General features: G+C 40.5%; 1 protein-coding gene across 3 annotated transcripts in view; it reads left to right on the forward strand.

Moving 5' to 3' along the window:
* Window positions 1-12140: 12140 nt before the first annotated feature.
* The window catches only part of GALNT18 (polypeptide N-acetylgalactosaminyltransferase 18), a 232430-nt gene continuing 231157 nt past the window's right edge, over window positions 12141-13413 (forward strand). For all 3 annotated transcript variants that reach the window (XM_059825813.1, XM_059825814.1, XM_059825815.1), the window contains exons 1-2: window positions 12141-12257; window positions 12399-12664. In XM_059825813.1, the coding sequence (XP_059681796.1) occupies window positions 12430-12664 (235 nt within the window). In that variant the 5' untranslated portion in view covers window positions 12141-12257; window positions 12399-12429. The remainder of the gene's footprint in view (window positions 12258-12398; window positions 12665-13413) is intronic.

The raw sequence follows: 13413 nt of genomic DNA on the forward strand, positions 1-13413 counted from the left end.
ACACTACTTTTCCATGGCATTAGTGACCCACCAAGAATTGACACTAATTCTCAGAGTTGAAAAACTTTATTTCTGAAGCATTTGCAGTGGAATGTTTCTAACACCCTGGTGAAAGAAACAGAATTTTGCTGAGGCAGGCCCTGGGGGGGAAAGCATGAGCCTGTTGTAAATAACACGTAAGCCTTGAGCAGAATTACTGTTGCTAAAATAACTATATTATTTATAAACTGCAGAGAAGCAGTGTATTTTGTGTATTCCACACTTTATGAATTGGGATCTATTGTCTGTATTGCACTTCTCTACCAACACCTAGGTAGAAACACTGTCCAAGTTGTTTACCCTTCGTGAAACATCCTCATCGTATTTTCTAGTCTGTTCAGTAGTTACCCCTAACTAAAAGGCTGATGACAGGATTGAACTTCATCTTGTTTTCTTCAGTAGTAGATGGAGCATTCTTGGCTCTAAACTGGGAATTGGTTTCTGTGATTACTATACAACTGACTTGGGAGTATCTTATGGCTACCTTGCCAGTTGAAAACACAGACAGCTTGGACACCTTGCATTCACTAGGGACTTGGTCTAAGTTGTAAAGCAAGAAATTGCATCCTATAACAATAACTACAAAAAATTAGGAGATCTTCTAATGAACAGGACATTAAATAAAGGAACTCGGACTGTTAGCTGATAGAGACTCATGTTCTTTTATGATTTCAACAGATCTATGTTGATTTATTTCAGCTGAAGTTCTTTGCCCTTCTCCCCATTCTGTTGAAAAAGGCTGTTGTGGTTAGCACTGTTTTACAGTTGTGGTTAACCTGAGTTGCTGCTGTGAAGATGGCATTAAACACAACAGTTCTGGCCAATGTTCATTGCTAGTATAATCGTATCTACATCTCAACTTGAAGTTATGTTTAAGATTAGCGAAATACGTGTTTTAGCACAGTGTTGTTTGTAGATGTCGCACCACAGTTGTCTGAAGATATATGGCACCTACACTATTCTAGTTGATGGTTGAAGATTTCAGCTGTTCTAGTCTGAAAGTTTTTGGCAAGAAGCCAATGGAATGTAATCCTGTAGAGGAAATTGTCTAACAAAACCAGTACCATAAAATTCGGTAGTTGAAAACGCACAACTAAGGGGTGCTAAGGAGGAAGAGACAGGGTATGATTTAAATGTATTGCACCTTACTCTTAAACCCGTATTATCTTGTAGCCTTTTTGAAACTGTATAGGTTGGCAAATACAAGCAACAGCAGCCTTTAAGGTGCCTGGATGCCATCTCGGTGGCTGAAAAATAATTACTTAGATGTTCTCCAAGACTTCATAGTAAGTAGTTGACCGGGTTGTTGTATTTCAGAAATTGTCATTTAATTTGTTAAAGCTGTGGCAACCTGAGAGACATTGGTTCAGTTCCTTACGTGGACTATTTTGAGGTAACTAAAAAAATAGAATTTTTAAAAATTTCTGAAACTCTTATACCCCTTCCTGTTGTGGACTGATGCTTTCTGATCCCACCTCCTGATTAGTACTACAGATCTACAGCATGAATTTATACTTCTGAATATCTTTTGCTCGTGAAATTTCCATAGTAAAGTCATTGTGCAGTTGATTTTATTCTTTAAACATGTGGTGTTTGGTATTTCAATAACAGGAAGGATTCCAATAGTTGCCTGAGCTCTCACTTTCTGTTCTAGACCCCAGGAGCCAGTAATGTTTTTATGGAAGTTCTCAGTAGGGCAGAAGGGAATTTGGATGGGACTGTTCCAGCACATATGAAGCAAATACTGTAATGAACAGGAAGGTAAACTGGGATTCTTACACAGGGAAATTGAGCTGCTTGCTTCTTTAGATCTTAGTATTTTTTATTATTTAGTATTGCTAATTGGTGGTAATGTTCTGTGACTGGACATACTGTGAGCTGGCGTTAGCAGAAGCAAATAGAAATTTATGCCTTCTCCTGTCTTGAGCTTCATAAAAGTAGGTAATTCTATAAAACAAATTATTTTTCTTAGTGTGCAGGCTATTTAAGACCAACAAAGGAAGAAATAGTTTGCGGTTTTTCTGACATCCGGTATGAATTTGGCAATGAACAAAACAGTAGCCATAATGACAATGTGAGTCCTGTTTAGTTCTGAACTTGATTAGAAAAGACAATACAAGGAAGGGTGAAACTGCTTGAGCACATCACCAAAAAAAAAAAAAAAAAATTGTTTTCGCTTGCAGTCTTCCAGTCAAAAAAGCCTGGGCATTTTTGTAAACCTGTCATGTGATAGTTAGAGTAAAAGCTGTGGATTAGTGAACTACTGGGTGCCTGTTACAAAATATGTTTTGTAGCTTTTATTTGGCCTAAAGAAGCTGTGGAGTGTGTGTGTGTGTGTTGTGCTGATAAAAATTCAAGCTGTAAATTAAGCAGTAAATAATGTTACAACTGGAGCCTAGAATTGACTGTGTCTGAAGCCAGCTTCCAGACTGGAAATCTTCCAAATTATGTAACAGCATTTTATTTCTACCTGTTTTGCCATCAACCCACAGAAGTACAATGAAGCAATGTTCTCCCTTGCTTCAAATAACTCACAATCACCTCAAGTTGTCATCCAGAGTTTTTGCACAGTTATGGCAATATTTCCAGCCACACGGTAACTTTTCCCTCTAAAATCCTCATGTTGGTTGTTTTCCCTCCAACTTTTCATTCTTACACCTTCAGTGGCCCAGTCCTTTTAACCTAAGCAAAATCTCAGTGAAGCTGTTGCTCCATTTCCTCATGTTACAAGTACCAAAGTATTGTCCTTGGCTTTTTTCTTTTTGACTAACTTAGAATTCTTTAGGCTCAAAGAGATGCAGTAATCTCTGTAAAGGTTAATACTACTTTATGCTTCAAGCTTGCTTTGATTTGTTAAATCGCTTTGCTAGTGCTCGATTGGCTTTGATTATCTCAGTAACTGAGAATTCATTGATTTATATGGATGATTCAGAGATTTGGTCAAGCCTAGGTCCCTCAGGCCTTTCTTAATTTATATAAATAGTTCTCACTTATGCTGTGTTTTTCATTTTTGAAACCAATGTCTGATGAGGCTGGGGTCATTGTTTTGATGTAGGATCTCCAAATTGCATTGCAGACTTCAGGAAACTTCTCAGTAGGTAGTTACTTTCTCTTCAGCCATTGTTCAAGGGCTATTGTTCCTTTGGCGTATTGGGGCGCTCTGCTGCTAATTGTGACAGGTATGATATAGAATGGAAGAGCTGATTTTTCAGGAAGATGAAGACACTTAATTTTTATAAGTAAAAGCTAAGATTTTGGTGATATAGGTCTGAGTCAAGTAACAATTCAGATCTGTTGAATCTGAATAGTTCACATTCATGAACGATTCATGCTTGATCTTCACGCTTGAAACATGAACTTATTTGTGCTTCATCTCAAGATGTTGAAGGATGTTCATAACCTGTATTGAACTTCTTAATGTCTGTCTTGTGTCAAACCCTGAGATCTTTTGATTTGTGGCTCCATGAAGGTGTGACAGAAGAAATATTTGCTGTCTGTTCCCAGAGGAATGCAAGTTTTAATTAATGGTATTTTTAAGTTCTGTTTAGAGCCACAGATTCTGAAAATGTAAACTAGGACTTTTATCTTTTACTGATGCAAGCATACCAAAGACAATGGTTATATGGAAGCCTATTGCATTTATAATCTAATCATAAATCCTTTTCTGACCTTCTTTTGGAAGACGCAACTGATAGAAGCCTACCCCAGGATGATGGGTTGAGATAAGGGACCATATTAAAAATGAGCTTTACTGCCATGTTGTAACTCAATACTCCTGCACTTTTGAACAGTTCTAAGATGGAAGGGGGTGAGCTTGATTTGTTATGCTGAAGACCATAGAGCATATGTATTTCACTGAACAAAATGTAAGGAATGTGATTGCGCATCAAAGGAATATGTGCATGTGACTCAAACATATACCATCTGGAATACTGTTATTTCTGGAATATTGTTATTTACTAGGGAAATAATCTGGTTGGAACTGCATGTGAGATTCTTAAAACTTCTTTTTTAATATGAGTACCAACCTTTATTTAAAAAAAAAAAGGGTTATAAGTCATCTGAAGTTTATTCTTTGAAATATTCTTTTCAGCAGTTCTAAAATCGGGAGTGGTACATGAAGGACTGAAGACTTATGTATAAATTTCTGAATCATATACTGGGTGAGCTGTACTGGCTGTTGAAATAACTCTTGGCTCTAATCCATTGCTTCCTCTGCGGGCTTTCTTTTGGATTACTTAGATAACTTTTCTAAGTGTCTCTTTTTTTAAACAAAAAGAAAAGTCTTTTGGAAGTATTAATATGTTGCTTACTTTTGTTAGACATTCTTGCGGCACAGACCAGCATGATATTCCAGGCCCAATCAAATAAAAACTTCCATCTCTTCTCAAACTGTGACAGTTGTTATAATACCAAGCTGGACTGAAAGCTTTCTTGTTATGAAGTCAGTTTTGTTTAGAAGTGACACAAGGGCTGCTTTTTTTGTTTCAGGGTTGTTGTTATTGTGGTTTTTTATGCAGTGAATGGATCAGAGAAGAGTTTACTCCTGGACATCATCAAATCCTTTAAAAAACAAAAACAAACAAACAAAACCATGCCCAAAACTGAAGACTTTTTCATCTTCCTAAAAAAGAGGATGAATTACTAACATACTCTAGGTGTTTTCATGTAAATTGTTGTTTTGCTTAAGCTGTGGCTGCAGTACCTGATGAAAGAAGGTGTTATCCAGAAAATTGTTTCAGCAATATCAAATTGTAGAATCCATGTTTCAGCTGAATTACATGCTTGGACGTGAATTTGGCAAAAGAACACCAACAGAAGGTTTTGCTCATTTACTCTAGCCACTGGCTGAAGGACAGCTGTCCAAAACTCATCTTTAAAAAGACTGGGATAATGTTGATTGGGAAATGGAAGAATTAAACCAACCAGCATTGTCCTTCAAGGGTGTCTGTCTTACCTAGCATTAAACCAGTAAAGCAGAATCATCCAGATTCTTTATAATTTCTGGTTGAACAATAAACCAAGCCTATGGAAGTCATCCATTTTTTTCTAACCATCAATTCAGATTAAAAAGGACAATTACTTTAATGTTGCGTTCTCTCTGATCTCCATTTTGAGTTTTCAGTCACTCCTGAGGTTCTACCCCTTAACTCAATAGTGGTTTTTATTACCTGTCTTTACTCTGACATAATGCTTTTGAATGCCTGTGTCCATTCCTCTGAAATAAAATGAAGCTCCAAGCCTCCAGAAAGAAAAAATTCCTTATAAGAAGCCAAAAAAATCTGCAATATTCCTTTTCTTCCTATTCCTGTAAGGCAGAAGATTATTATTTCTTCTAAATTCTATCTAGATAAATAGTTCTCTTATGAGCAGTTGAAGAAAGTCCCTTTCCACCTATTTACTGATTTTTTTTTTTTTTTGAAACATCAGAAAACATATGGATAATGGTGATACAGTTGATGCTGGATTTAGTTGGTATTTGGGCTGCAAAGCCTTCTTAGGAGTTTGCTCTCCGACAGCTCTTGACACCCATTATGCGTAAGGAGAAGCTCCATTCATGCATTAAAAACTGATTAAGACAGGAAGAACAAAGAATAGGAAAAAAATTTGTTAGTTTCCAAAAAGAAGACAACCATGAGTAGGGGAGGTTGGGGTCTGCGTTGTTCAGCATATGTAGACATGATCAGAAAAGCATGTGAATGGTGAGGATACCATATTCATTATAGTAATTTCTAAAGCTAACTGTAAAAGGTTGGAGAAGCTATGACCCTGAATGACAAGTTGATAAAATAGCAAAATGTGAGGTAGCCTGCACCTAGAAAGACCAACAAAACTACATCTAGTTTATTACTGGGCTTTATATTTATGTAACTGAGGAGGAGATCTTTGTGACTAGTTTGCTGAGGTTAACTTGAGGCTTGGTGACAGTCGAGAAAGCTAACAGTGTTAGGAATTATAAAGGAAGAAACTGAGAACAAGATAGATAGTGTATGAAACGATGCATCAATCTGGGCTGCCATGTCACCCCATCTCAAAAAAAAAAAACAAAACGGTGAAAGTAGAAAAGGACAAAAAGTAATTCAAGTATGGAGTTCCTTTCATGTGAGAAGAGACTGCATATGCGAGACTCAGATTGGCCAAGAGCGATCTAAGGAGATCTAGGCCTATACAATCACAGATGGAAAGATGACTGCAAAGTGAGTGTTCGCATTTCCTTGGAATATGAGAAAGTGCAGGTTCAAAAAGGGATTAATTTGTGAATTCGTAATTGCTTACATAGCTATTGTAAGCAATTGCTTGGTTGCAACCTCTGACACAAAGTCTTTAAGTCATTAAATATGTTGATGCTTTGCCAGGCAAAGCCTGGCAAAAGGACTATTCTTGTCCCTAAATGTTCAGAGCTACATTTTATTTGGAAATAGGATATTCAGCTACATCAGTTTTTGGTTGACACAGTATAATGATTTCTATTATTGTAGTTAAAGATAGAAAAAACAGCACTGAGAACTGGGTTGAGAAAGCCAGGATTTTTAGATATCACAAATTCTTTCATGTTTACTAATTTTTTGCTTCTGAACATAAAAAGATTAAGAGATGGAGTAGGCCAAAGTCTCTGAAGACCTGTTTCAAATGTATCTGAGGTTTAACACCCAAAAATGAAGATACTTGAAGTTGCTTAAGGGCAGGGTTGTCATTGAGGGATTGGGGGTAGGCACATGGCAGCTTTGAAAAGAACAGAACATAATGCTTCTCTGAGTAACTGTAGATGTGCCACTTGTGAAGGACTGTATGTTGAGTCTTTTACTCATAATGGTGAATTTCTCATCACGCATGATTCACTTGAGATGGATTAACTGAGAGTTTTGTGGCAAATAAATAGCGCAGTGTAATGCTGCCAGAAAAAATAAATCACACCAGTGCATAAAAGTAACGAATAAAACAGCATAGCAGAGATGAATTAAAGTATAAAGTGATTTTAGATAGTTTGGATGGAAAGACATTTTGGAAGCACAAATGGACAAGATAAGCCTGGCAAACACTGAGAATGGAAACTGCCATCTGGAAACAAAAAGTATGGAAAGCAAATGCTTTCTAAGGCGTGAATCTGGTGATGAAGGAGAAGACAACATGCACCCATGTGCCCCTATCTCTTTCAGGTTGCTTTTGTACCTAAGTTTCCACTAGATGTTTTAGTATTCTTGCTAGCTCTGTTCTGTTCCCTTTGCTTTTCTCATTGCTTTGTGTGCAGTGAGAGCTCAGTCCAGAAGACAAGATGCAGTTCAGTTTTCAACTTGAAATAGTACACACACACACTCTCTCTCTCTTGTTTCTGTATCTGCTGTATTGTTTCATTTCTTCTTTTTATTGCAAGGTAAATGGTTTTGAAACGATGCTTCATGGATGTTAGTTATCCAAATGCCATTGAATGTTTGTGAGTTGGGCACCACGTTACCTTTCCTCCTTATGAGACTGTGCTATGGCGACATGGGGCTGAATTTCACTGTAGTTGATGCTTTGCTGAGCAGTCTTTGCCAAGCAGTGAAAAATGAGGGGTCCTGCGTAATCTAAATGAACTGATGATTCATAAAAATGTCACAAAGGGTGATGTGTAACAGAACTAGCATAAACTTAAAAGTGGTTATTTTTAAATGAGGAATGGGAAAGATGACAGGGAATAGCAGAAAAGGAAGAGAGCAGATATGGACCCAAAGAAGGCAGGCGAGAGAGAGAGAAAGAGTAGCAGGGAAGAGAGAAAATGCCAGAGGAATAAAGATCATGATAATGTATCCCAGCATAACAAGGAAAAAGCAATTTTTATTTTTCTCTTTTCTTCCTACACCCCACTTTTGTCCCTTCAGCTTTTTTCCTATCATCCTTCCCCTTTTTTTTTCGCATTCAGTTTGTGTTCATTATCCACAACATCCATATAACAAATCCCTTGCTTCAAAACCCAGCTCCTGAATATGCAAAAGCATCTCTGCAATACCTGCATATGTATTTTTACGATTTAATTAAAGGTTTTAAGATTGGTTTAAATTTAGTGAGAGAGATGACTAGGGACAATGGATACCAAAGATCATCAGATCACTTCCCTGGGGACTGAACTCATGACCTTTACCTTCAAAATACAGAAAGCTACCTCTTTTGGGGAGGTAAAAAGCCAGCTTCGTATCTTGAACTATTTGGAAGAGCTCATCTGCAGAAAGGGTAATCTCTGCTCAAGAGGCAGTTTTTGATTCATATGTGTGCAGACCTAGACATCGGAGCTTCAAAAATAATTCAGACTTTTCTACATGTATTTGGTCATCTCTTTCCACAATGTAAAATGCTGTGTTGGTTCTTGAGTGCCATTGGAATTTTTGATCATCTTTCCAAACCAAAGATGTGATCATTGTGGGTGAGAGGGAAGGAATAATAGAAGAAAATCTACTCAGACTGGATAATAATGAAGATTATATCTCCACAAACTAATAGGATTTCAGCTAAGAATCTGAATAGCATGCAATCAATGTTAAAAAGTTAAGCTTTTCCATTGCTATCTATCAAGGTGTAAGAAATCTGTTCTTGTAAAATGGGGTGTAAATACGGTTGGTTCTGATGTTTCGTTACTGCTTTCTTCAAGGACCCTCTTACTACGAAAAATGTTTTAGCCCGTGTCAAAATGCACCGATAAAAATGTAGTTCTTAAACATACCTTTCTTTCCATCATTTCCTTTCCCTGAACTGTAATGAAAGGTAAGAAATACTAATTGAATTACTTTCTTTACAGAACACTTTAATGTAAGATAAGTGGCGGCGGTATTTACTAGATTATGAGGTTAATATTTCCCCAGCAATGTTTGAAATGGTGTCTTCTTACAGTAGTGTAGCTGGGGGCAATCCACATTGAAGCCTGTGATACATACAAATTTTAAAAAATTACTTTTCCCATTATCTAGAGTGAAACAAGTGAAATAATTTGCATAGCACGACATAGCAGATCAGTATCAGGACAAGGATAAAATCAGACACCTAGTTTAATGACCTGCTCAGTAGATTGTACTGTCTCAAGCTTAAACACCTGAAGTAGAACTTTCAAAAAAACACCACTGTGATTTAAAAGAACAAATTTCATAGACCTTGTGCTCCCCCATAATGTAAATGTGCAAAAAAAGAACCATTTACAGTTTTTGTCACCTAATTTTCTTCCTGACTATAATGTGAGGCTGGCAGCTTTTCTATTCTCTTGTTGTTCCTTTTCCTGTTTTTGTTCCAATTAAATTATAAAAGTGGACTGCTTATGTATTTGTATAATACATTGCACAAAGGGCTCTCATCTGGATTGTAATACTATACAATAAATCAAAATGACAAACCCAGCCGATTTCTGAACAGCATACACTTGGATACCTCCAACTGTATAAACTCGTAAAAGAAGACTTCTAAAGAGACCGGTCCAGAATATAATTACCAGAGACCTGAAAGCAAGTGTATTTTTCATGTATTAAAGCATCTGGAGGTTTTGCTATGAAGTCAAACAGAGTTTTAACGCTAGCTTCAGTGAAATCAGGGCTCAAATGAGGAGACAGGGAATTACTGTTCTGCTGTTGAGGAGTGCAGCTTTGGTAGTAGGAGAATGTAGTTCTAAATGAAACTGTTTTAAACATGATCAGAAAACTGTTGGGTGCAAAGGGCTAATGAACTATTAATAGTTACTGTAATAAAAGGTTAATCAATGTGCTGCTCTAAGCAACCCGTTAGGCCTGTGAGACTCATTAGCCATCTTTTTTCAAACCTTTGTGTCACTTATGGATGTGCTGACAGTCGTTACTAACAGGTACTGTTCTTATTTGTTTGTAAAAGTGGTTAGTTGTTTGTTAATATTTTATAAACTTCCATGGAAAATGTGACTTATTAATGGTTGTTACTTGTCGCTTACCTAGATTGATTTCAGATAAATTTTGCTTTAAATTGAGAAGTCCAAGGCTAAGTCCTGGATTCCGCCTAAATTGCCAGGGCTGAAGAATTTGTATTTTGTGACTGCAGGCAGAGTTTACAAAAATTAAAGCAAGTCTAGATACCACTATTATTAAAGACTTCAGTGATACACACTTACTGCTGTTGGTTGCTACCAGATACGAAGCTGTGACACTGAAGTACACAGGTAGGAAATAAATGATGCTGTAGACAGATGTTCACCACAGACCAAGTAGGATAACTGACTTATGTGATGCAGCTGTACTAGTATATTCTGTTAATATTTTGCCTTTTATAAAGCTTGAAATTGTTCATTGACTGGTTTGTCTAGCAAACTTTGTCCTGTATTACTAAAAGTATCTTTTTCTTAAAATGTAAATGTATACTTTTTTCACATTCACATACCTTGAGTTTTATTTTCTAATTTCCAGATGAGTTCTGTTGGGCTAGCCTCCTTTAGTATATCGCTGGGGAAGTGCTTATAAACTGGCCGAAATTGCAGTTGGTTTTCAGAGAGGCTTAGAAGATGGAGGAGGCAGTTTGGTTTCTGAGATTCATTGGCAGAGTTTACTGCAAGCTTCTATTGGCACCGTTTTTGTACGTGTTTGAGTATCCGTAGTTTTTACTGTTTCTATGGAGTACCAACTGATGGAAAGGAAGAAGTCATTCTACCTTTTGGCAGAAAAGTTGCCTGCCTTTTCTCTTGAATACTAAGTCTTGCTTATAATTCATTTAAAAATAACAGTCCCAAACCCTAAGACAAATCATCTACTTTTACTTAAGATGTTGAAATGTACGCTCAAGATATTGCAGAGTTTGAATGCTCTCACGTGTACACTTCAGACCAGTAAGTCCTGGTATCTGCTGTGCTTTCTGCATGCAAACGGGATAACTAGTGTAATGATCAGTTGTGGAGGGTGACTAATGAAGTAGAATAAATTTATATTTACTGTATATGTAAAACTACAGTATGATCCACAGCATTTGTTACTTCTTGCTTTCTTCACTGGATAAGAAGTATTTAAAATATTTTTTAGTGTGTTAATTAACAGATGCCTCATTGTTCCTAATACTGGTTATGCTAATGTTACATTTCTGTCTTGGGATTATCAAAAGAAATGATCTCATAAAAGTCAGCTGTTTGGTATGAAAGTCCTTATCTAATAGGAATGGAGGAGATTCATCTATTGTGTACCTCCTCCCAAATCTGTGTGATTTCATATTGAGAGGCATTTGTCGCCTTAGTGTATTTCCAAAAGCGTGTGTAAAATGCGCGGTGAAGAGGGGAAAGCAGCGTGGATATGTGAACTAAATTGTGAGTTCCTGATACTGTCCCTGATGGTGAAGTTAATCCTGGACAGGGTGTACTCTGATACAGTGTATTCCTGTGGACGTCGGGGAGGCGATGGGCGGATGCGGGGCCTCGCGGGTGTAGATGCCAGCGACAATTAGCTATCAATAATGTCACCTCCCCGGGGAGGGGGCACGCGAACAGGCTAGCAGACAAACGTATCGTAATAGTGGGTGGTCGCTGGGTCCCTGGAGCTGTGGAACGGAGAGCTCCGAAGAGCCAAAGGCATGTCTCCGGTTTCACCCCCTCCAGGCAAATGGATGACTTTCTGTGTGAGCACGTATCTTAATGATACCGGCTGCTCTCTCCAGCCAAGCAGCGGAGCGTTCACCTAGCAGCAAACGGGAACTGGCGGCTGCTTCCTATCCAGGCTGGAAATTCTTTGCAGCCAGCTACAGAAATAGCAGGGAGGCCGCCGTCCCCGCCCTCCCGCCCCGGCTTGCAGCACGGCGGAGGGGCCCCGACGCCCCTCGCTGTGTGTGTGTGTGCGCGGGGAGCAGGTGGGCCCCGCGGTAACCCCGCCCCGCGCGGGTCCCCGTCGGCCATACGGTGATGGCAGCAACCTCCGTGCCAGAGCAGGCTCTTTATTGGAGGAGGGGGCTGTCAATCCGCAGCCGAGCAAGCCCCACTCTCCGGCAAGCTGCTCCCAAGGTCTGATTCTGGAGCCGTGGCCGGTCGCAATGGGAAGCGGCGTCGGAGGGAACAAAGTTTGCAACACTTGGGCACTTGGCCGCTCGCGTCCTTGATGCCCGTGGCAGGAGCCGGTGCCTGAGAGCAGCGGGCAGCCAGGCGGCTGGCACGCCTTGCTGGTCTGCTGTCGGCACTGCTATCGCAAAGTTTCAGCTATTTTAATATACTAAAATCCAGGATTCTAATTATCAGCCCTCCCCACCCCCACCTCTCCTTCTAGGTAGGCGACAAATATTTTTATTCTGTGGATGAGAGAACTTTTTGCATGGAAATTTACTGACTTCTGAGTGGTCTCCGTGTCGGGGAAAGGGGGGAAAGGATTTATTTTCATCGCAGTTTATTTTTGTTTTCTGGATCACAGGATTTTTGGAGCTATATGGAGGGATCTCAGGATGGTGTGCACCAGGAAAACCAAAACTTTAGTGTCCACTTGCGTGATTTTGAGTGGAATGACTAACATCGTCTGCCTGCTGTACGTGGGCTGGGTCACCAACTACATTGCCAGTGTTTATGTGAAAGTGCAGGAGCCGATCTCGGAAAAAAAGTTAGAGGAAGACAAAGGGGACACTTTAAGGATTATAGAAAGGCTGGACCATTTGGAAAATGTCATCAAGCAGCACATCCAAGGTACCACCTTACCCCCCGCTTGCTTTTCTTCCCCTCCCCTCCCCACCCCGCCGCTTGCCGTGTGCAGTCTCCATCCCCTCCCGCCGCGTTTGCTGTGTGTGCGTGTGACATTTCTGTCGCGATCGGGGAGAGCCATTCCTCAGCCCGGAAGAGCCGGGGGGTGCGCGGAGGCTGCGGTGCGTGTGGGAGTCCCCGGCGGTCCCCTCCCGGTGCCTGGCGAGAGGGGCGGCGGAGGCGGGCTGCCGGCGGCGTGGGGGGGACCTGCGCCGCTCCGCTCCCTTCTCCCGCGGTGGCGAACCGGGGCCGCCGGTTGCGGGGAGTCGCCCCCACCGCGCGGGCCGTGGGCGCCGGGGCGGCAGTCCGCGGCGGAGCGGCGGGGGCTCGGTGCCGGGGCGAGCCGGGCGGCGGAGAGCTCTGGGGCGGCTCGGCCTGGGCGCTGGGCAGCGGCGGCAGCCCCGCCGGGCTGGGCTCGGCCTGGTGCTGTAATAAACCTGACCTCAGCCCCGTGCCTGTCTCTGTCTTGCTGAAGTAGGGGTCCGCGGGGAGGGCTCGGCGCGAAGGGCAGGGGAGCATCTTCCCATCTTACTGTTACCGTCATTGTTTCGTATTTGTTATTTTTCTTTTCCAAAATGGGTTGCTGTAAGGGGAATTTTTGTTCTCCCCCTGTAAACCTGATTCTGCTAAGCCGTTGCCGACAGTCTGTGTCCGGGCGTGCTCAAGGTTTTCCCTTAGTGCTGCCGTAGTGCTGG

This window comes from Gavia stellata, chromosome 17 (genome assembly GCF_030936135.1).
Source record: "Gavia stellata isolate bGavSte3 chromosome 17, bGavSte3.hap2, whole genome shotgun sequence".
NCBI lineage: Eukaryota > Metazoa > Chordata > Aves > Gaviiformes > Gaviidae > Gavia > Gavia stellata.